A 25202-nucleotide genomic window follows, 5' to 3' on the forward strand; every position below is an offset into this window, starting at 1 on the left:
AAGCCGGTTTAGCTCCTTTAAAATTACCGCCGAGTGCAATGACGTAGGCGAAATGTATGAGCCACAGCTTTGGCCTGAAGGGACTTTTGTACGGCGTTTCTATGAAGCCCGCAAGGCTGCGGCTGTGGGGTCCCTGGGGGTAAAAACACGTGTTGCTGTAAGGGACATGCTTGAGGTTGGGACATCTGCTGCCATGCAGTTATGATTGTGAAAACATGAGTATCAGAGTTGTGTCCTATAACTCGCGTGGCTTGCGCCTAGGACAGTCCGCCGGGGACAAAGCGCGACGCATTGTTATTGACACTTTAATGCAGAGTGCTGATATATTGTGTATACAGGAGACTTTTTTAGCCAAACAAGACCTGGATAAACTTAATTCTATCAATACAGACTTTCATGGGGCAGGAGAATCCACAACAGATCTAAGCCAGAGAATAGTGCGTGGTAGAATACCTGGTGGGGTCGCCATTCTGTGGCATAAAGAGTATGATCCCCTGATCAGTGTGATTAGACTAGAGGTGGACTGGTGCATAGCAATTAAAGTTGTACATAATAAGACTGTTTTTGTCATTTTAAATGTTTACACCCCTTATGAAAGTAACCAAAACGAGGATGAATACCTTCATAGGCTCGCTTTTATTAGTTCTTTTGTCTAAGAAAGTGCATATACAAATATATTTATTTTGGGGGATATGAACGCTGATATTTCAGATAATAACTCCCTGTTTGGTCAACACCTAATGCAATTTTGTCAAGATAATAAGTTGGTTCTTTCCAGCAAAGTGCTCTTGCCAGTAAATAGCTACACGTATACCAGTGAAGCGTGGCATACAACGTCTTGGCTGGATCACTGTGTATGTACAGCTGATGCTCATGATGTCTCCAGGAGGTTGCAATCTTGTATGAGCTGGCTACAGCAGATCACATACCTGTCTCTATGATATTGCATGTTGAGAGTCTACCTGAGTTGACCAGTAATGATGATAACCATGAACACCACTTTAAAGTAGATTGGTCAAAGCTCACAGAAGATGATTTATTGTATTACAATTCACAAACTGATAAGAGCCTCAGAAATATTGATATACCGCTTGATGCGATTCTGTGTGGCAACATCAACTGTAAAAATCAAAACCACAATAATAATCTCTGTGTAATGTATGATAACATTGTGAATTGTCTAAATAATATAAGCAAATCATTCGGTAAAAAAAAGGCTAAACAACATAATCTTAGGCCAGGATGGAATGAATATGTGTCTGAACTCCATAGAGAAGCAAGAGAAGCTTTTAAAAACTGGGTTTTATCAGGAAAAGCAAGACATGGTCCAGAGTGCGAACACAAGAAACACACAAATGCACGATTTAAATATGCTGTGCGCTTCATTAAAAGAAATAAACAGGCCATGAGGGCAAACTCCATGGCCAAACATTTTCAGCAGAATAATGCCCTTGACTTCTGGAAAGAAGTTAAAGTTGTCAATAACATGAAGACGCCTCTGCCATCCAGTATTGATGGGGCAGTTGGTTCGGACAGTATTGCTGATCTGTGGAGTAAACACTATCGGGACATTTTCAATAGTGTTAAGAGTGACACATTTAATATTGGTAATGTTCCCAATGATGTTGGTGTGTGTATTAGACCTGATGAAGTGTTGTATGCTATTGAAAAATTGTCATTGAACAAAGCATGTGGCCTTGACCAAATAACAGCAGAACATCTGAGGCATGCGAGCAACAGGTTGTCAGTGTTACTTGCTGTATGTTTTTCTGGGTTTTTAATGCACGGCGTACTTCCTGATTCTATGCTCACTGTGTTGTTAGTGCCAGTAATCAAAAATAAAACTGGTAAAATATCTAGCATTGACAACTATCGACCAATTGCTCTGGCCAGTATACTTTCTAAAGTATTAGAACGAATCCTCTTAGATAGGCTTCAAGATTACATCTTAACCACTGATAATCAATTTGGTTTTAAAAGTAAACATAGCACAGACTTATGTATATATGCACTGAAGGAAGTTGTTAGTAAGTACAGGAGACATAACACCACAGTATTTATGTGTTTCCTGGATGCATCTAAAGCTTTTGATCGAATTAATCATTCCAAATTGTTTGTCAAATTACAAGAGCGAGGGGTGCCACCATATTTGATTCGGATTTTGCACTTTTGGTATGCACGTCAAACCATGCGAGTTAGATGGGGTAAGAGTGTATCTGCACCCTTCCTAGTGACAAATGGTGTCCGACAAGGTGGAATACTGTCCCCTGCACTGTTTAATCTCTATATGGATGACCTCTCTAAGGAGTTAAAAAAGTGTAAGACAGGATGTATGGTGGGAGAAAGTCTCATTAATCATCTCATCTACGCTGACGACTTGGTGGTCCTGTCACCTTATAGTGCTGGCTTACAGCAATTGCTCAGAGTGTGCTCAAGGTATGGGGTGGACTATGATATCGAGTTCAACTCCAAAAAGAGTGTTATTATGATAGCAAAAACCAGGGAGGATCAGAAGCTACATTTTCCTTCATTCTTTTTGGGAGTCCAGGAGTTAAATGTGGTTCAGAAATATAGGTATTTGGGTCATATCATCAGGAACGACCTCAGTGATGATGACGATGTGCAGCGGCAGTGTTGCAAACTGTATGCACAAGCCAACATGCTGGCACGTAAATTTCACATGTGTACAGAAGACGTTAAAACTGCTCTGTTTCGAGCCTACTGTACTCCTCTGTATACAGCCCACCTGTGGTGCAGTTATAGTAAAGGGAAAATGAAAAAGATGCAGGTAGCTTTCAATGATGCCTTCAGGATCCTGCTCAAGCTTCCGAGATGGACAAGCGCAAGTCAGATGTTTGTGAGCCGGAATGTTCCCACTTTTCATGCTGTTTTGAGGAATTTTATGTATAAATTTAAATGTCGACTAAATGTCTCAGAGAATGTAGTTATAAAAGCCTTGGCTGACCCAGCACTGAGTGATACCAGTTATTCGTCTTGTTTCTGGAAGCAATGGAACAAATGTTTGTATGTTTTTTAATCCCGAGTGATTTTTTTGGCTGCAATGGCTGGACCGGTGTCCTCGTATTGTATTTTATATATTGTTGTTGTATTTGTGTTTGTTGTTTTATGGACCCATGAGTCTGGAATAAAGATATATATATATATATATATATATGTAGCGGCGTTCCATCGGTGTAGTTTTCATTAAGCCACTAAAGAGCTGCAGACACAGTGAGTTCCCTTGCATGAGCACGACAGGAGACCGTTCATTTCCTTTTCTTTGGATTTTATTTTGAGCAGAAAAAACCCTGACAAAGTACAAAATGAATAAACGTTCAAAACGATCACACGGTCATTTGGTAAAAAAAGATTTGCTCTCTTGTCTAATGCGGCTCTTTCCTTACACCTGCTGCCGTCATGACGTCATTAAATCACCTGACTCGAGCATCAGTCATTAACATAAACATCTTTCAATATATTTCACCTATAGTTCCTACACCGTGAGCATATTTCTGAATATAACATTATAAACAATTCTGAAATTTCAATTTACTAAAAACACACTTGTGGCTCTTACAATATATATGGCTAAAATGAAAAAGGCCAAAGCTGGCTCACATGTAGCCGCATCAAGCCGGACCACAGCAGTCAGCCGACACTCAGCCGTAACACGGCCGAGTCCACATGTAGATTTAAAAGCATTACAAAGAATTATGCATTTTAAATAAAGATATATTCTTAGAGTTTTTTGTTTCCTCCATCATAGACAAACAATATGTTGTCATTGTTATTTAAAAGATTCATCAGCTGTTGAACAAACACTTTGCCCTCCATCTCATTCAGAAACAAATTGCATTTGAAACATTTACATTTATTTCAAATGTTCTCTCCTGTGTGGACTCTCATGTGTCTCTTCACACTCCCCTGTTCTGTAAATCTTTTCCCACAAACATCACAACTGAATGGTTTCTCTCCTGTGTGTACTCTCCTGTGTGTTTTCAGAGATCCCTGTCTTGGAAATCTTTTCCCACAAACATCACAACTGAATGGTTTCTCTCCTGTGTGGACTCTCATGTGTCTCTTTAAAGATACCTGTCTTGTAAATCTTTTCCCACAAACATCACAACTGAATGATTTATCTCCGGTGTGGACTCTCATGTGTGTCTTCACACTTCCCTGTTGTATAAATCTTTTCCCACAAACATCACAACTGAATGGTTTCTCTCCTTTGTGGACTCTCATGTGTCTCTTCAGATGTCCCCGTTCTGTAAATCTTTTCCCACAAACATCACAACTGAATGGTTTCTCTCCTGTGTGGACTCTCATGTGTATCTTCACGCTCCCCTGTTGTGTAAATCTTTTCCCACAAACATCACAACTGAAAGGTTTCTCTCCTGTGTGGACTCTCATGTGTCTCTTCAGATGGCTCCGTTCTGGAAATCTTCTCCCACAAACATCACAACTGAATGGTTTCTCTCCTGTGTGGACTCTCATATGTCTCTTCAGAGCTCCCTGTTTTGGAAATCTTTTCCCACAAATATCACAACTGAATGGTTTCTCTACTGTACGAGCTCTTACCTGTGATTCTTTCTTTGGCTTCTCTCTAAAACATTTCTTTCCAAACAAACCGCTGGAGGATATTTTTCCAAAATGACACCTCATGTGTTTCTGCAGAAACCCCTTGTAGTAACACCGTTTACTACACTTGAAGAAGCTGAAGGATTCCCTGGTCTCCTTCCAGATATCATCCCCGTCTTCACTTTCAGGTCCAGAATCTGACAACGGTTCTTGCCAATCACCATGAATGACTTCAGTCTCAGAAGATCCTGAAGCCTGGACCTGGTCCTCAGGGGGGAGATCTGCTTGAATAGCCAACAGCTGCTGGACATCTGCAGGGAGCACATGATGAACAACGGTGACTTCAGACCGATATCAACTTTCATTACTGGAGGCATTCAAGGACTTTCACGAAATTTATATTTGTTGCTCCTTATGTACAAACACAGAAATACAAAATAATATCAGTGACATTATGCAGGACAGTAGTGCCGAGTGCAAAGGGCTGATTTTATACAAGGTCAGCAGATGTCACTTCATACAATCAGGCCTAGCACAGATAGACCCCTAGTGGTGCCCACGCCCTTTTGCCCTGGGTGGGGAAAGTGCTCCTTCTGCTGGAGCCACATTGCAGTATTTAAGATTACCATGAGTAATACTGTTATGGCTGAGAGTAAATCCTCCCCTTAATGTTGTTCACCTCCCTGCCTGAGGGGGGTGCTATGTTTTGCTTTTCTCTTCCCCTTACAGGTGATTGGACGGAGCACATAAGAGGGAACCTGTGGGGGGCTGGCTCTCTCTCTCTCCAGCTTCCAACCAGGCCATGCTGCACAGCTCTGATTGTGGTTGGGGGGGGGGGGGGGGGGGTTATGACGGGTGTCGGTAGGGGTGAGAAAAGAGCAAGTGCAGTGCCTGAGATCCCCAGGTCCTGAAGAGAAGAGATAAGGATCTGGTGGTTCACGGTGTCAAATGCTGCAGAAAGGTCTAGAAGGATAAGGACAGAGGAGAGAGAGGCCGCTCTAGCAGTGTGACGCTGCTCAGAGACAGCCAGGAGGGCAGTCTCTGTCGAGTGGCCGGCCTTGAATCCAGACTGGTGAGGGTCAAGAAGGTTGTTACTGTGGAGATAGGAGGACACTTGGTTAAAGATAGCTCGCTCCAGAGTTTTGGAGAGAAAAGGAAGAAGAGACCGGTCTGTAGTTGCTGACTTCAGACGGGTCGAGCGTGGGTTTCTTCAGGAGAGGGTTGACTCTCGCCTCCTTCAGAGAGTTGGGGAAACAACCAGTTGAGAGTGAGCTGTTAATAAGATGGGTGAGAAAGGACAGAAGATCAGGAGCAACAGCCTGGAGGATGGGAGACGGGGTCAAGGGCGCAGGTGGTCGGTCGAGCGGAGGTCACCAAGCTAAGAACTTGATTGGGAGACAGGGGGGTGAAAGAGGAAAGAGAGGGGGATGAAGAAGTTAGTGTTGGTGAGGTGATAGAAGATGGATTAGTAAAGGAGGAGCGTATGTCGTCTATCTTGTTTGTAAAGTAGTCGACAAAGTGGCTCGGCAAAAGGGTGGAAGGAGGAGGGGGACAGGGGGGATCAAGGAGGTTGGAAAAGATAGAGAAGAGTTTTTTGGGGTTAGAGAAGGAAGACTGCATTTTGGTCAGGTAGAACAAGCTTTTGGCTGCAGAGATAGAGGTAGAGAATGAGGAGAGGAGAGATTGATAGAAGAGCAAGTCTTCCGCTTGATTCGACTTGCGCCATTTTCTTTCCGTCGCTCGCAGGGTGGCTCTCTCGGCGCGCACCGAGTCCGACAACCACGGAGCCGGAGAGGATTTCCGAACCGATCGTGTCTTAAAAGGACAAAGAGAATCAAGAGATGAAGACAGGAAAAAGAGGAGTGTCTGCGGCAGAGTTAGGCTGCATGAGTGAGAAGCAGTCAGTTGAGGGGAGAGCAGATAGGACAGAGGAGGCCAGGGAGGAGGGACAGAGGGTGCGAATGTTGCGCCGTACAGGTGCAGAGTCTGTAGATAAGGGTGGGTTGTCAGTACCAGAGAGCGAGAGAGAGTAAGAGATGAAGAAGTGGTCAGAGACATGGAGAGGAGTTACAGTGAGGTTAGAGGTAGAGCAGTTTCTTGTGAAAATGTAGTCAAGGTGGTTGCCGGCTTTGTGAGTAGGAGGGGAGGGACTGAGTGAGAGGTTAAAGGAAGACAGTAAGAGTAAGAGATCACATGACTTCTCTGTCTGGATGTTGAAGTCACCCAGAAGGATGAGCGGGGGGCCGTGTTCCGCGAAGTTCGATAGGACGTCTAGCTCTTCCAAGAAATCTCCCAAAGAACCAGGGGGACGGTAGAGAACAACAATGTGAAGTTGAACCGGATGAGTCACCGTCACAGCATGAAACTCAAAAGTCAGTGGGATAAAGAGTGGAAGCGGGTAGGGAGCGAAACACCATGTGGGTGAGATGAGTAAACCTGTACCTCCACCCCGACCAGAGGGTCTGGGTGTGTGGCTGAAGGAGAAGGCCGAGGAGAGAGCAGCCGGGGTAGACGTGTTCTCTGCTGTGATCCAGGTCTCAGTGAGAGCCAGGAAGTCAAGCGACTGCTCCACAGCAAAGCCAGAGATGAAGTCGGCCTTGCGGTTGGCTGACTGACAGTTCCAGAGGCCTCCTGTGACCAGGTGCTGGGTGTGAGTAATGGCGACTGGGGAGCTACAGCTGACACTACGTATCAAAGCGTTAGAGGTGGAAGCGATGCACCTTAGGGTGAGAGCCTTAGAGCTGGAACGCCAACCTGGCGGCCCACGCCGGGCACCTATAGCAAATCCAACGCCGCCGTCTCCCCAAGATGGCTTCGATGTCAGCAGGCATATAGCACTGGTACCACTGTTCAGGGAGTCTGAAGTAGATTCCTACTTTAGTGCATTTGAACGTATCGCGTCCGTTTTAAAGTGGCCAAAGGAGGTTTGGACTTTGCTGCTCCAGTGTAAATTGGTGGGTAAAGCTCAGGAGGTGTGTAACACTCTAACACTGGAGCAGAGTCTTGACTACGATGTGGTTAAGGCTACAGTGCTACGGGCTTATGAACTAGTGCCTGAAGCATATAGGCAGAAGTTCAGAGGTGGTGGAAAGGAGGGTAGCCAGACATATGTAGAGTTTGCGCGTGAAAAAGGCATGCTTTTTGATAAGTGGTGTAAATCCAGTAGAGTTACAGACTTTGCGCAGCTGCGGGAAATGATGCTTTTGGAAGAGTTTAAAAAGTGGCTGCCAGAGCGCATTAGTCTGTATTTAAATGAGCAGAGAGTAACTGCAGTCGCGGAAGCAGCTGTCCTGGCGGATGAGTTCGTCCTGACCCACAAAAGTGTATTTACACTGCAGTCGCGGAAGCAGCTGTCCTGGCGGATGAGTTCGTCCTGACCCACAAAAGTGTATTTACATCTTCTATGCATCGCGAGCCGGCGGAACCTAGTGTAAATAATGTGAGGTCGCCTAAATTTTTACGTCGCAGTAACTTTTCGGCCCCGAATGAAAACCGTGAGTGTTTTTATTGTCGTGAACCAGGCCACGTTATCGCAGTCTGTCCAGTATTACAGCAAAAAGAAAGGTCTGAGGGGAAAAGCCCTTCTGCCATTGGTCTAATTCAGGGTAAGCCAGAGACTAGTGGTCCGTATGAGCTTTGGACAGAGGAATCTCCAAAACCAGGTATTGATGATTCCTTTAAACCCTTTATCTCACGGGGTCACTTGTCTCTGGGTGGCTGTGACGGGGACAAGGTCCCAATTACCATTTTGAGAGATACTGGGGCAAAGCATTCGGTGGCTCGACGTGTTGCAGTGCCATTCTCTGACCAGTCCTACTCTGGGTCTGACCTGTTGGTGTGGGGAATTAAATTGAGTGTGTTACGTGTGCCACTTCATGCCGTTACCCTCTTCTCCGACCTTGTGTCTGGCCCAGTGCGAGTGGCCGTGAGAGATCAACTGCCCATCGCAGGGATTGACCTCATTCTCGGGAATGATTTAGCTGGGGTTAAAGTTTTTCCCACTACTCCTGAGGTAACTGAGAAACCTACAGCTGGGGTGCCTGTTAGTAATGCTGGGTCGCATAGCAGGATGCCCATTTTTCCAGTCAGGTGTGCCAGTAAGCCCGTATCCCAGCATCCTTTGCGCGTTGACGAGGCAGGGTATGTTTCCGGAGCGCACCGAGGACACATCAAGAAACGTCCCAAGGATCATCTAGACGTGCGACTGCAGCTACCAAAGATGTCTGACACCATCGAGGAGAAGATCAAGAACTACAGGACGGTGCCCTTCGACGCCCGCTTCCCGAACACCAACCAGACCCGCAACTGTTTTCAGAACTACCTGGACTTCCACAGGTGCAATAAGGCCCTGTCAGCCAAAGACCAGGATGTGGCTCCCTGTGATTGGTACAAGAGGGTCTACAAGTGCCTCTGCCCTATGAGCTGGGTTTCCAAATGGGACTGATAATGTCGTGGCGGATGCGTTGTCCCGGATAGGGTGTTGAACACACTTTTCTTTAAATGGAAGAAATGTTTGATCTTAAGTGGGGGGATGTTATGGCTGAGAGTAAATCCTCCCCTTAATGTTGTTCACCTCCCTGCCTGAGGGGGGTGCTATGATGTTTTGCTTTTCTCTTCCCCTTACAGGTGATTGGACGGAGCAGATAAGAGGGAACCTGTGGGGGGCTGGCTCTCTCTCTCTCCAGCTTCCAACCAGGCCATGCTGCACAGCTCTGATTGTGGGTGGGGGGGTTATGACGGGTGTCGGTAGGGGTGAGAAGCCCTTTTTGTTTGATACTGTTTTCTCTTGTTTTTCAGTAGGGAGTTAGGTAAGTGATTTGTATTTTTGTTTGTTTCGGTTATGGTCTAGGGAAGGTAGCTGACTTGCTTAGATTGTTTTGTTTGTTGTTTTGGGCCAGGCTCACCCTGAAGAATTGTGGACACCCGAACCAAAATAAAGATCATTGTTCCTGACTCTGCAGCATTGGTCCTAATTTGGGAGGTGGGGAGACCAACCTGGTGCTACGCTCTGGCACCCCTAGGCCGGGCGTAACAAATACCATGAGTAATACCATAAGTAATACCATGAGTAACACCATGAGTAACACCATGAGTAACACCATGAGTAACACCATGAGTAATACCATGAGTAACACCATGAGTAACACCGCGAGTAACACCGCGAGTAACACCGCGAGTAATACCACAAGTAATACCATGAGTAATACCATGAGTAACACCATGAGTATGGGCAAACGTTCGCGGTGTCATGTTAACCCGTTATTAAACTGAGCATATCCATTGTTAATCCATTATTAAAATTGCTATTTCGATTGTTTAACAGAACAGCCGTTGTTTAACACTGTCCGATGACTGACATAGCTATCTGTCGTCGGACTTGCCGCTGGAGAAAGCGCCTGGAGCCGACCTGCCCCCGCTCGTCAAGCGAAAAGTGTCCGATAAAAGTGCACCTTCGTCGGACTGGCAAGAGGACCGGGTGGTGGATTACCCAGCTAGCTTATCATAACTGCCATGCAGATCCAATGGCATCTAATGCTACCTAGGTATGCTCACTAATCTGAGAATGGCATGTTAGTAGTACATTGTAATACCAGCAGTGGCGGTTCGTCCATAGGGGGCGCTAGGGCGCCGCCCCTCTTAAAATTTGGAGATGAAAAAAAAAGAAGAAGAAAAAAAAATTCTGTCAAAAAACATTATATGCCAAATCATTTAAATAGTAAATATACCGTGTTGACGCGCTAAATGTGTGTGGGAGACCGTAAGCCCCTGTCAACAACCACTTAAGTTAATGTGAAAAAATATAATATATCGCCATTATCACGGAGAGAAGCCCCTCCCCTTTTTCGAGGCGCTGGTCTAACGTGTGTGTACGGCATCGATACAACATTTCAGTCGTTTTGGCAATGACCGGCTTCACATTGGCGGATGAAACCGGGAATCTTGGGGCGCACGCGATTGGATTATTCGGCAGATCAGAGACCCGTATGTTCCCTCAGCCCATAGAGCAGTGTTGCCAGGTCCGCGGTTTTCCTGCGGAATCGGGCCACTTTTGAAGTGTTGCGCGGGTTGAATTTTGTGTCCTTGGTTCGGGTAGACCTATTTTGCATGCAAATTACATGAATATCTTTCAATAAAAATCCATATTTTAAATGAAATAATTTATTCATACCCAAATCCTACCAAACTGACTCCAGATCAGCACATCCACACATTTTATTTATGATAATATACTGTATCTAATTACACAAGGCCATTTTAGGACCTAGGTGAAATAACTTGAGGGAAAACTGCTTTTAATGCTGGCAAACTAAACATATGTTGTTACTTTGTAGATATTACAATACATTTGGCAATGATAGCAATGCTGTTGAACTTTAAAAGCAGTGTATATGGTTTGGCACGGGCATATTTTGAGTAATGATATTGGGCTGGTTTTTGGGCTGGTTGTGTCACACAGACCTGGCAACCCTGCTGCCCAGAGCTCCACGGAGGTACGCGAGCAACATAGCTAGCAGAAGCTTTATGTTAGTATGGCGTCGGCGACTGAAAACTCTGGTATCTCTACACCAAACACCTTTCAATCGACGGTCAGATATTGACAAGAAGAGGCTGAAAGAGTTGGGACCCGAACATCCGGATTTAAAAATTGTGCAGCAAAGCGCTGACCGCGGGAGGACGTACACCCGGAGGTTCTCCTCAAGCCTATATGCTAACAGGAGCTGATTAGCTGAATGCTCCATGAGTAATTCGTTTTTTGTTTCCCCTGTCTGTTTTCCAAAGTCCTGGGACGGAAACTCTCTGGACTACAACGGGGTGAGGGATCTACAGAGCTTCAGACAAGTGTAAAGCACGAATCTTGCCGAAGTTATCTAGCTAAGAACATGGAGCTAACTCGCTAACAGCATGAAGCCAACCCTGTTTGCAGACCGAACTGGCATCGAAAACACAACGAAGAAGTTCTGAAAAACAGACACATTCCCTCCAGAATAATGGAAACAGGCTGGTTACAGACATGATTTACTTTAACCAGAGTTATTGAGAAGTTTGACCACTTTAAAGAGAGGAGGCTACTTTTCTTTACATATAGTGGGTCTACTCTGTCAAACAGTTAGAAATGCACTCTGTCATTTCTTGTTTTCAATGTATTGTATTTTATTTTTGTTTGTTGTTCAACGATATTATTGAGTGTTTGTGAATTTTATTTTAATGAGCTATTTTTATTTAGCGTTATTTTAAAAAATCTGTTTCCTCCGGAAATTGCTTTCCATCTGTTGCACTTCCTGCTCCTGAGTCCGTCTTTCCGTCACAATGGTGTTATATTGCCGAGGTGAGTTGAGTGAAAACGATTTTGCAATATTTTGGCTATATTCTTTAATAAAATTAACCGTTTATGTTACATACAGTAATGGAATGTTAATACGATCCCGGCGTCCAGCTGTCGTGTCATTTAGACTGTCAAAATATACGTTTGGTGGGGGTTTCATTGAGCCACTTTCTAGCTCATGTAGTTATTTATTTTGTCCATTAGGGGTCTCTGTTTTCCCCTTGTATGTTACATGTCATGGTTTTTGATGAGAATTGTTATTATTTAGATTTAATGTGGTCCTGTCTTCCATGGACAATGTTTTTTTTATTGCTGAGGGAAGTGGAAGTGCAGAAACAAATCAGAAGGCAAATGTGTGTGTTCTGTTGTCTTCTGCAGAATAAATAAGTGCTGGGAAAATCCACCATCTGAGCCGACTTCTTCCATGCCCGTTCCACATCAGTTACATCTGCTCTGAACCTCTTTCATGTGAGGGTGAAACTCTTTTATTTTGCAAACCTCTGAAACCCAACCCAATGTTCCTTAAAGCTGCTCTGAACCTCTCATGCCCAAAGTTACAGTGTGTTGATAGTTGTTGTTGGACAGTGTTGAGCACGCTGTGTTCTTGAAATAAAGCTTTGTTTTTTACAATATTCTACTCAAAACCTCTCTTCTTCTCATTGTTGAGTGATATTTAAACCACTGCGCCCCCCCCAAAAAAAATGTCACCAGCCGCCACTGAATACCAGTACAATGTGTAATTACCGCTGATACTTACATTTACGGTCTGTAGCTTCGTGGTCTACCGCTTGTGCTGTCCGCCATTGTTTTAGAAATAAAATGAAAAGCTGGCGAAAGGGCTCCTCCTCTTCCGCTACGTCGCCAAGATGGCGGCGTTTAGGCAGTAGTGTCCATCGTTTTACACTACATTTTTTGCCCGTTTGCAGTGCACCATCCGGGTACTTTCAGTGCACTGAATTCTGCTGGTTTTTTCAGTGGCGCACTTCGAACACTGAAAGTCAGTGCTCGAAGTGCTCAAGTGCGCGGTAGTAGACAGCCCATGAGTAACACCATGAGTAATACCATGAGTAACACCATAAGTAACACCATGAGTAACACCATGAGTAATACCATAAGTAACACCATGAGTAATACCATAAGTAACACCATGAGTAACAGCATAAGTAACACCATGAGTAATACCATGAGTAATACCATAAGTAACACCATGAGTAACACCATGAGTAACACCATGAGTAATACCATAAGTAACACCATAAGTAACACCATAAATAACACCATGAGTAATATCATAAGTAACACCATGAGTAATACCATGAGTAACACCATGAGTAACACCATGAGTAATACCATGAGTAACACCATGAGTAATACCATGAGTAACACCATGAGTAATACCATAAGTAATACCATAAGTAATACCATGAGTAATACCATGAGTAACAGAAGTATTCCCTAACCCTACACTTCCTGGTAGCTCTCTTGCGTCCTCATGGCTCCTCAGAGATCCCTCCTCCCTCCTCACATCAGAAATCAGAGCTTTGGGACGGAGGTCAATATGGCGACTCAGAACAACTTCAGCTTGAAGTGAGGAAATGACTAAATAAGAGATGTGGGATGGACCCCGTGGTTGGAATATGTGGAAGATAAAATGTGTTGTTTTGTGTGCTGCCACAACATCAGAGGAAAGTGTGTTATACCTGTGCATAGCTTTATATTATGCTTATACTACAACTGCAAAAATGACCTAAAGCGCACACACACATCTCTCTCCCAGACACGAGTTACAAGAACGCCAGACGTAGAGAGACACAGTGACCGTGTGCTGTTCCAGTATTAACCGGTAGAAAGGAGACTGTAGAGCGAGGGCCGGGATGCTCTGACATAATAATAAGAGACGGGGAGACGTCAGCAAGAAGCTCCACATGTCAGAGAGAACAAAGCTACGGGCAGCACGGTGGCTCAGTGGTTAGCACTGTCGCCTCACAGCAAGAAGGCCCTGGGTTTGAATCCCGGTCGTCCCGGTCGTTCCAGGTCCTTTCTGTGTGGAGTTTGCATGTTCTCCTCGTGTCTGCGTGGGTTTACTCCGGGTCCTCCGGTTACCCCCACCATCATAAAGACATGCACCGCAGCCTCACCCCGGTTCGTATGGATGTGAATGAATGTTGGTGGTGGGGGAGGGGCCGTAGGCGCTGATTGGCTGCCACGCTTCCGTCAGTCTGCCCGAGGGCAGCTGTGGCTACTGATGTAGCTTACCACCACCAGGATGACTGTGTGTGTATGACTACTGGACTCTGTAAACCGACTTCGGGTGCCTTGAGAAGCGCTATATAAAAGAAATGATTATTATTATTACTCAACGGTCTCATTCTCTCACCTCATACAGGACCTACACTCTCAAATACATCTGAATTTCTCAAAAACTGGACAGTAAATTCTCACCAAAATAACCATGACATAGCAGAGGTCCTTCTGAATAACAAGCTAGTGTCGGAGCGTGGAAATAACGAAGAGGGAAGTATTCCCTTTGGCCGCAACTTGTGGCCATTTATTTCAATCCACAAAACCATCAGCAACATTCCCAGCAGTTTTACTAGAGCGATGGAACCGCTCCCATAAACAATCAGCCTGCGGGTGGAAGGCCGTTGTTCGATGGAGCATCACACACAGGCTTCTTGCCACTGCACTGGGGCTCTGAACCTGGCGACCCAGGTCCGAACAAAAGCCCAAACCACCTCATCCACCGATTTAGATGACAACGGAACAGCTTCTGGCCAGCGAGCGGCGCTGTCTCCCATTGTGAGGAGGTGGGTGAACCCACGGGATGGGGCAACGGTCCTACTAAGTCCACATTTACCTGATCAAACCTCTTCTCTGGTACCAAGAACTGAGCCAAAGAGGCCTCTATGTGACGGTGGACCGTGGCGCGCTGCCACTCAACACAAGTCCCGGCCCACCTTCGTACATCCGTGCTAGACGAACTTCTCTGCCACCAACGTCTTGCCAGGGTGTCACACAGGGGCCCAACGGGACCTCCTCCAACCTCAGCCCCGTTACTGACTTCCTCAATTCCGTAACCTGAGCCCCGGCCATCTTGTTATGGTCCTAACTGGACAGGTCTGCCACCAGGTTTTCCTTGACTGATGTGTCTGAGATCTGTAGTGAACTCCAAGATGGCGAGTGGACCATGGTTTGTCTCTCTTCCCCATGGTACCTGCTGCAGGAACAGAAGGACTCCTTGGTCCAACCCGTAACTCATCTGGTTAACCTATCCCTCAAACATGCAGGGGTCCCCTCAGCCTGGAAGGTGGCAGTGGTACCTCAATCTTCAAGTCTGGGAAAAAATGTTTGGCATGTTTAACTACAGACCAATTTGAATCTTACCGATAATATCTAAAATAGCAGAGAAATAGGTTGCCTAACTTGTTGTCGAGCATCTCAACAAAGACCATCAGAAAACAAACCGTTACTGTTGATGGCGCTAGGTTTCCCTGTCTGTAGGTGTTCCTCAAGGGCCGCTTTTATTTCCCCTGTTTATTAACACACTACCAGTGGTGTATAGTAACGAAGTAGAAGTACTTCGTTACTTTACTTAAGTAGTTTTTTTGGGTATCTGTACTTTATTTTACTACTTATATTTCTGTTTACTTTTACTTTTACTTCACTACATTTTGCAATGAAAACTTGTACTTTTACTCCGATACATTTCCCCTGAAACAGTATCGTTACTCGTTACTACGGAAAAAAATAATCATGAGAAACATCGGGGACTGTTGTGGAACACAGCGCAGCGCACCTGAACGCAGCACGAACACCAGGTTGGGACTCAGTGGTCCTTGCCAGTTGCCGCGTGTTTTCTCTTCCCAGTGATGCCCAGGATGCTAGCGAGCGAGCGGCTACAGATGATGGCGCGGCTGTGTCCAGACGCCGTCGAGGTAGCTCCGCGGAGATTGTGCGCTCTTTTAGTTTTTGTGTTTTTTTTAAATATTTTCTTTGCCACAAACACATCGGCACTAACAGCATACGACCGCAGCACACTTTTGGACATAAACTTTTGCGCAAAACAAGGGTTTTTGTCCACTTTTTCCATCGATCCAGCGTGGCCGGCAGAGATCGTACGAGCGAACCACAGCAACAACAGTGGAGCCGCTACTACGGGGAGACGAAAACATCGAGGGAAACGGAGCGAATTCGGAACAGACTGAGAGTTCAAGCCCACCGTCCACCTCTGCCCAGCATCCTTCTTGCTAACGTCCAGTCTCTGGAAAATAAGATGGATGATGTTAGGGCAAGGATCAGATTCCAACGGGACATGAGGGACTGTAACATCTTTTGTCTGACGGAAACATGGCTGACCCCGCTGGTGCCAGATCGAGTCATATGCCCAACCGAGTCCTTCTCTGTTTTCCGTGCAGACAGAACGGAAGAGTCTGGTAAATCTAAGGGTGGAATCATGACTAACAACAAGTGGTGCGACCCCAAGGACATTAAGACTCTTTCTCGCTCCTGCTCACGAACCTGGAACATCTGACGATCTCATGCCGTCCATTCTACCTTCCCCGGGAGTTCAGCTCGGTCATCACCACAGCCGTCTACATACCACCACAAGCGGACACCGACGTAGCACTATCGGACCTACATGATGTGTTATGTCGGCATCAGAACAAGTATCCCGACGCGGCTGTGGTGGTGGCTGGGGACTTTAATAGGGCAAACCTAAAAAAAGTCATGCCGAACTTTCACCAGCACATTACGTGTGCTACCAGAGGGCAAAGAACGTTGGACCACTGCTATACGCCATTCAAGAGAGGCTACAAGGCTGTCTCTCTCCCTCCGTTCGGCAAATCGGACCATGCCGCCATTTTCTTGCTTCCGGAGTACCGGCAAAAGATCGCGCGGGAAGCGGTAGTGACGAGGAACGTGAAGCGGTGGTCTGACCAATCAGAGGCTGAGCTACAGGACGCTCTGCGTGTCGTCGACTGGGACATGATCCAATCCAGTTCCAGTGACGTCAGCGAGTTTTGGAAGTAGCAATGAGCCTCATAGCAACGCTAGCGGACACCATCGTCCCCACGGTAAAAGTTAGGGTGTTTCCTAACCAAAAGCCGTGGGTTGATAGATCCATCCGTGAAGCTGTGAACGCCCGTACTGCTGCCTATAACTCCGGTCTTGTATCCGGCAACATGGACGAGTACAAGGCAGCGGTCTATGGACTGAGGAGGGCGGTGAAGAAGGCCAAGAGGCGGTACCGAGACAGAGTGGAATCACAGATGGAGCAGCGCGACACCAGGCGCCTATGGCAGGGGCTACGGACTATCACAGACTACCAGAGCAGACCCCGCAATGGTGAGTGCCGACGCATCCCTAGCGGACGACCTGAACTCATTTTATGCACGGTTTGAGGCTAGCAACAACAGCGCTAGCTCGCCGGCTAACAACAACACCGTTAGCGTAGCCGAGGTGAGTTCTACCGCTGGGGATGAACACACACTCTCTGTGACCGAGCACAGTGTGAGGAGGGCTCTGTTGAGGGTGAACACCAGGAAAGCTGCAGGTCCAGATGGCATATCTGGGCGAGTACTGAAGACCTGTGCTAACCAGCTAGCTCCAGTGTTCACCACAATATTCAACCTCTGCCTGGCTGAGTCCGTGGTCCCCGCCTGCTTCAAGAGATCCACTATTGTCCCTGTGCCCAAGAATGCTTCTCCAGCATGTATGAATGACTACCGACCGGTGGCCCTCACCTCGGTGGTCATGAAATGCTTTGAGAGGCTGATAAAGGACTACATCTGCGCCTTCCTCCCTTCCTCCATGGACCCGCTGCAGTTTGCTTATCGCCCAAACAGATCCACGGATGATGCTGTCTCCCAGGTACTGCACACCACACTCTCTCATCTGGACAGCCAGAGGGGGCTATGTGAGACTGCTGTTCATTGATTATAGTTCAGCTTTCAACACCATAGTCCCTCCAGACTGGCCGGCAAGCTGATTGAGCTGGGACTGAACACCCCTGTGTGCTTGGATCCTGGACTTCCTGACCGCCAGGCCACAGGTGGTCAGGGTGGGCAGACACACTCCAAACCCCTCACCCTGAACACAGGATCCCCCAGGGTTGCGTCCTCAGCCCCTACTGTACTCCTGTACACACATGACTGTGTGGCCAGGTTCAGCTCAACACCATCATCAAGTTTGCGGATGACACAGTGGTGGTGGGCCTGATCTCCGACAACGCGAGAAGGCCTACCTGGAGGAAGTTGCTGATCTGTCACTCTGGTGCCCGGACAACAGCCTCATCATGAATGTCACCAAAACTAAGGAGCTGATTGTGGACTTTAGGAGGGTACAACAACAGAGGACGTACTCACCACTGGGGATTAACGGGACTACTGTGGAGAGGGTGAGCGGGTATAAATACCTGGGAGTCCACATCACCGAGGATCTGACATGGTCAAGAACACAGACACTCTGGTGAGAAAGGCAAGGCAGCGCCTCTACCACCTCAGGCAGCTGAGGAAATTTAAAGTTTCCCAGAGGATCCTTCAGTCCTTCTACTCTGGAGCTGTAGAGAGCGTCCTGACAGGAAGCATCACAGCCTGGTTTGGCAACTGCTCCGCTCAGGACAGGAAGGCTCTGCAGAGAGTAGTGCGTTCGGCTGAACGCACTATTGGAACTACACTCCCACCCTGCAGGACTTGTACACCAGGAGGTGCAGAACCAGAGCCGGCAGGATCATGAAGGATCCTCACCACCCCAACAACAGACTGTTTCAGCTGCTGCGGTCAGGCAGGCGCCTCCGTAGTCACGCTGCAAGAACAGAGAGACTGAGACGGAGTTTCTTTCCTCAGGCCATCAGGACTGTGAACTCCGACCTCACCAGGACCCCCACATAGACCCACACAACTGCCCCTCTTAGGCACACACACACACACACACACACACTTACTGTAAATATTGTGTTGTTTTTTATTGTAAATAGTGTGTACTTGTTGCCCTTGCACATTCCTGCTGAGCATTGCCACTTTCATTTCACTGCACACCCTGTGTGTGTATGTGACAAATAAAAACATCTTGAATCTTGAATCTCTTGAGATACGACTCATTTCATGTGGAGCAGCAATGGAAGCGCCGGCTACTCGAACAACCACGGTGACCAAGATCAACGTCCATGGCCATATTTGGGCGAACTCTTTTCTTTTGTCGGAGTGAAAGTTTCTTCCTACCGGATGAAGTGCCTCTTATGCCGACCGAAAGCTACGGAGATATTGGCCTTCAACAACTCACCAACCTCAGGAAACACATTGAGGTAAATTAAGATTAATCCCATGAGCCGCAACGTTAATGTTTAGTCATCATAAACCTGTTAAGATATCTAGCAGTGTTGTCCTCAGAATTGGAGTACGATATATCTTTGGCAGGAGAGGGGAAGACAGGTGTCTGATTGTCCTACGCATGTTGTACGTTAGGCGAACGTTCGCTAGCTATCGTCAATTAAATGAGACAATTAGCGTGAGTGCAGCAGACAGATCGCTAGCGAGTTAATGAGCTGAAGAAGTGTTGACAGTTGTGATAATTTGTTGATTTGAGTCGTCTTGGCTATAATATAATGCGAATCATTTCAGCATTATTATCATTATTTGTATTAATATTATAAGAGTGGCGGTCCAGTAATGGCGACGATATTGATTTGGGACTGTTGTTGTGTTTAACTCCAGAGATACAAGTACATATTCACAAATCAACTCTGGATGCACGGACAGTGCATGAAACTAAATGTATAAACTTCAAATTAAAACAAACTATTTAGTACAAAACTTTAGGTTGGGGTCATGACATGTTAGGAAGTGTTATTAATTCTATCATGTCTGTAATACTCTCACTTTATTTCAGGAATGGACTACATCAAGCAGCACATGGAAGAACCCTCCCTGCAGCTATGTGATGCCACCAGGTCCAGTTCATCTGATGAAGAGGACTTCTTCTTCGTCATCTCAAGCCATGACAGCAGCAAACAGCTGGATGGAGACGTGGATCACGTTGACTTGCTGAAATGCTTCCCAACTGTGTGCTGCTGTCTGTGAAGCTAGACACACTCTACCTGCATCAGGGCCTGTGAAGCTAGACACACTCTACCTGCACCATCAGGGCCTGTGAAGCTAGACACACTCTACCTGCACCATCAGGGCCTGTGAAGCTAGACACACTCTACCTGCACCATCAGGGCCTGTGAAGCTAGACACACTCTACCTGCACCAGGGCCTGTGAAGCTAGACACACTCTACCTGCACCAGGGCCTGTGAAGCTAGACACACCTCTACCTGCACCATGTGAACGGCTCTTCAGCATCGCAGGACTCGTCTTCAGCCCCAGAAGAGCGACACTGAAATCTGTCCATTTTGAAAATCAACTTCTTTTGAAGATGAACAATACATTTTTCACTTTAAAGTGATGATTCTGGTTGTTACTTTTGGTTCTGCTTTTTTCTGTGTTAATCGTGTTTTTATATTTTAGTAATTTCATAGTATTCATATATTGCTAAGTTCATCCTAGCTCATACTCCTTGTTCATGGCGTACAGCACCCAAACAAATAAACTTCATAATTCTCAAAATTCTGACCCTTTGTTTTTTTTATTAACAGCATTTACTTTTACTTTCAATACTTAAGTACATTTAATATCAGAAAATTACTTTTGATACTTAAGTACAAAAAAAATCAGATACTTTAATACTTTTACTCAAGTAGTATTCTCATAGGTGACTTACTTTTACTTGAGTAATTTTCCAGTCAAGTATCTTTACTTTTACTCAAGTATGACTTTTGGGTACTTTATACACCACTGCACACTACCCAACTCCTGTCAGAATATACATACACAGATGTATGCGGATGATGCTGTAATCTTTACATCAGCTAAAAACAACCAAGAAGCTTTACGCATCCTATCATCCGCTCTGTCTGATGTCCAGGCGTGGCTCACTCAATCCTGCCTCCTGTTGAATGCTAAACAAAACTGTATGTATGGCTTTTTCCAAACGTGCCCAAAAAAATAACAAACTCGAACATATTCGTAAAGAGAACAGAGCTAGACTTAGTGACCGAGTTTAAGCCCCGAGGAGTAACTCTAGACTCCACCCTGACCTTTAAGAGCCATGTCAAAAAGGTAGCGACCTACATCACATTCAACCTAGGAAACTTCAGGCACATCAGAAACAGCTCGACAGAGAACGCAGCCAGGTCATTCCTACAGTCCATGATCTGACCAGCTGGTCACTCACATGCACAGCAGCACTCAAGCCCATAGAATCTCTGTATAAGAGAGCACTCAGAGTCTTTGACAAGCAACCGTAAACCCATCATCACTGCCACATCCTGAACAAACATACGCTTTGAAGTTTGCACAACCGCATCAGCCTTAAAGAAGCCAGCATCATTTACAAAGCCCAAATGGTCTGAACGAGTCCATCAAACAGACCCGAAGGAGACCTGGACTAGAGTCACCAGAGCCTCCGACACACAGGGGCACCACCTCTGGTCAGACGGCTCACCCTCTGGACTAATACTAGGAAATACACAGTAACATCACTGGACTAATACTAGTAAATACACAGTAACCATCACTGTACTAATACTAGTAAATACACAGTAACCATCACTGTACTAATACTAGTAAATACACAGTATTCATCACTGTACTAATACTAGTAAATACACAGTATTCATCCAGGGTTTTTCCTGCATAGAGAAAATTTGGGCGCGCACCTAAGCCGTTTCCCCGAGCGCCTATGACAAATCCCGAGCGCCTAAGGCAAAAAAAAGTCCGCAAGGGAGAAAAAAAAAAGAAGAAAAAAAACTGTGTTCATCACGTGCATGTCAGCGAATATGTTCTCAATAGTATGTTTCAAGTAAGCTACAGCCGAACCCTCGTTCTGTTTTGATCAACAGTAATCGAGTTAATAAGCGTGTCTTGTCTGATCAATACGCAACTGTGAGGTGCGCGAATGGCCAGATCGGCCAGCTGCTGATGACTCACTCAACAGCCCGACCTGCACGAATACACCTGGACTATTGTCAATAGGGATGCACCGATCTGATCGGCGTCGATCCATATAGGCTGATATTCCCATTATCGGTTTTGATCGGCGTTCTCAAAACGGCCGATCAGATGACATAAAATCTGCGAGAACTATCAGAGAATTTTCAATCGCTGCGCACCTCAACGGAGTAAATGCGCCCGGCGAGGGCCGCAGAGTGAGAGGTCAGAGGGGATCCTCACCACCGAGCGGCGTCCCCGTCCCCCGAGTTGAATCTCTGGGTCAACTCAGCCGACTCTCACATGTCTGCCCCTATAGACTGATGCTCACGGTAAACGCATTCGATCGGGAGCGCGCGAGGGGTTTGATAAAGTTAGCGGAAGGATTTAAGTGACAACATCCGGTTTTGCAAAATTAGCGGAAAGAATCACGTGAAACAACATCCGTTTTTCAAAATAAGATGTCGACAAATCATACACGAACATATACAAGTAAACAATGAACTGATTTTGTATCTTTAGAGATCGTTTCTGAGATTTAGCTTAAATTATGCTAACATTAAAACATTTTTACTGTACCAAGGAAGAGTTGATGAAAATAAGTCAGACTTTTGTATGTTAAGAAAAGTCCTGTATATAGATTTCCCCAAGAGTTCCAGGAAATGAATGATGCAGATGTGTTCCATACATATCTGAAATCTCCTACAATAGCAATCAAACAATTTTAATGTATCAATTATGAAATTTTTCAAAGTAAAAGTCCTAAATGTTTAAAGCAATCTGTAATTTCTTTAATGTTTGAGGTGCTTTATATATATATTTCCTCATAGTCCTAGGCAATAATGCTACACAATAAATAGAATGCTTCAATCGACACCGTGATCGGTGATCGGCACCCAAAAACCTGATCGGTGCATCTCTAATTGTCAATCTATTAGCCTATCTATTTTAGCAAAATGATTTCCTCAACCATTGCCTCCATTATTTATGGGGGGGAAAAAGCAAAAAAAATACATAGATGCCTGCTAATTACGTTGATATAGCAACAGAGGCCGTGCGCGCAAAAAAATTTTTTTTAGGGAGCACCGAAGACCCATTTTGACCCAGGAAAAACCCTGTTCATCACTGTACTAATGCTAGTCAAGATCTTGACGGTCACTTTACGGCAGTCTGCTCACTTTACGGCAGTCTGCTCACTTTACGGCCGGCTTCCTCCTCCAGAAGTTGCTCTGGCCGCCATTTTGAAGACCGTCCCAAAAGATGTCCACCTGCAGATCCCGTAACCAGTTTGCCTCGAGCACCGTGAGGTGTTTAAAGTTCCTCCCTGATGAATGAGATCAGAGGAGAGCTGGAAACGAACCACATCCACCACAAGTCCCGCTAACTCCAGTCCACGAGCTGGAAACGGACTCCATGTGACTTGAAGCCGTCAAACGAGATGAAGCCCGGTGTTACATTTATAAAAATATGTGTTTCTTCATGTGTGACGTGTAGTGCTCACTTGTACAATCGTAAATAGATGTGACATGTGGCTTCAAGAGCTCCAACAATATGTTCTACATTGTTTTGTAGATGGAACATTACGAGTATTCCATTCTTCCTGTTGTTCAGTGTTCGCAATGTTTCTAATCTCTGTTCACAGAACCATCGTCATTATATACTCGTCACGAAAGTCAATTAGTTGTTGTCGGTATTGTGTGGCTGTTGCGTTGCGAACAAGCATCGCTAAACATGTTTCAAAGTGTAAATATCCGAACAAGGTAACCAGTTGTTTCAGATCCCCTCCGCCAAACTGTTCCCATGAAACAAAAGATGTGACGTAATGGTTGAATATATAAATTACTTGAGTTGAAACTAATATCTGGTGGCGCAGCGCACAGACTGCGCGGCTTGGAGTGCAGTCTCATTTTGCGTATTTATTCCTACGTGGCTGTGATGCACTGCTCACTTATACAATCGTAATCGCCGAAATGGAATTGAACGGAGGCTTGAAGATCTCCAGCAATATGTTTGTGAATGTGTGACGAATCTGGTGAGCGAGACAGAGCCCCGCTGCAAATGTTAAGAGAACACAACACACGCACGCGTAGGGAAACCAGTAGGTTTGAAAACCAGTAGGGGTGTAACACCGGGAACCATCGTGAAGCAGCACCAACCTGATGTGTGTAGCTCATGTTCTCCGAGACGAGACACGGTGTCCTCATAAGCTGCTGTTAGTGTGTCCAACAGCACAAAAGCCTCTTCAACGACCGCGTCGACTTGCTGCTTCACCAACAGTCTCAGCATTTCTCCTGGAGACACGGAGACAACACAGCGGCTCGCTGGAGAGGAGCCAGAGTCCACCTGCGCACTACGCATGCGCGGGGGTGCGTGTCCGACGTGAGCCCGCCTGCTCTGACGTCACCAACACGTGATCAACGAGAAGCTCGAGCTGGATGTCACCGTTTCTTTGGCTTGCTGCTTATTCCTGAAGGAAACTGAAATCTGTCCGACTTTATTTAATGAATCCATACTTTGTCCCATCAAGTAAAGAATGTAAACACATTCCTCCTGATTATTACTGAATGGATCAGTAGGAACCAACGGGCTTGGGTCAGAGGAGGACCGTGTTAAGAGACTCGCAGCTGGTTCTCATGGTGGTCGTCTCGCTGTCAGACTGCCAAGTGTTCGAACCATTTGAGTCCTTCATGCACCCTTTCGGCGTTTCTCAATATGTGTACTTGTGTGTACTTTCCTCTACTTGTGTACTTCTCTGGTTTTCATACTGAACAAGAAATCTTGATTTTAAATAATGTCAGTTTAATTTGACAGGTTCAAAGCTATTTTACATTGAAACGTGTTTGTGTGCCTTTTCTACTCGTTACAGTCTGGTGCAGTTACCTGTTGTCACCACCAGGGGTCAGCAGTGAGTATCTCTCTCTCTCTCTCTCTGCCTAAACATAATTACAAAGTTAAAGCTATATTATAAAAAAAATTTAAAGAAGGAAACAAATATTTTCTTAATTTGTATTGTCTTATTTTCTATTGTCTTCCTCTGTTGCTGCGCTTCCATCCGGCAGCGCTGCTTCCAGTCCAATTTATTTGAACGGGAGCTTGTATCCAATCAGATGTCAGCTCCTCAGCCTCTATGGAAGAAGAGCAGCTCATCTCAGGCCGAGTACAGCCTGCTGAATGGGGGCCTGATCGGTGACATCATCCTCAACCAATCATATCGCTAGGTTGACTTACTGGGTGTATTTTTGAGGTCTGTGGCCTTCTGGAAGCTCATGAA

General features: G+C 45.7%; 2 protein-coding genes across 2 annotated transcripts; one reads left to right on the forward strand and one right to left on the reverse strand.

Moving 5' to 3' along the window:
- Positions 1-1284: 1284 nt before the first annotated feature.
- LOC130203772 (oocyte zinc finger protein XlCOF6.1-like) lies at positions 1285-24354 on the reverse strand. The gene is made up of 2 exons (XM_056430183.1): positions 24088-24354; positions 1285-4889 (listed from the first exon to the last, which is right to left on the reverse strand). Exons 1-2 carry the CDS (start codon positions 24287-24289, stop codon positions 3877-3879), a joined length of 1215 nt encoding a protein of 404 aa, XP_056286158.1. The 5' UTR covers positions 24290-24354; the 3' UTR covers positions 1285-3876.
- On the forward strand, positions 8729-9022 carry LOC130203781 (cytochrome c oxidase subunit 6B1-like). Its single transcript, XM_056430191.1, has one exon. It carries the CDS (start codon positions 8798-8800, stop codon positions 9020-9022), a length of 225 nt encoding a protein of 74 aa, XP_056286166.1. The 5' UTR covers positions 8729-8797.
- Positions 24355-25202: the final 848 nt, after the last annotated feature.

This window comes from Pseudoliparis swirei, chromosome 13, assembly GCF_029220125.1.
Source record: "Pseudoliparis swirei isolate HS2019 ecotype Mariana Trench chromosome 13, NWPU_hadal_v1, whole genome shotgun sequence".
In the NCBI taxonomy this organism is placed as follows: domain Eukaryota; kingdom Metazoa; phylum Chordata; class Actinopteri; order Perciformes; family Liparidae; genus Pseudoliparis; species Pseudoliparis swirei.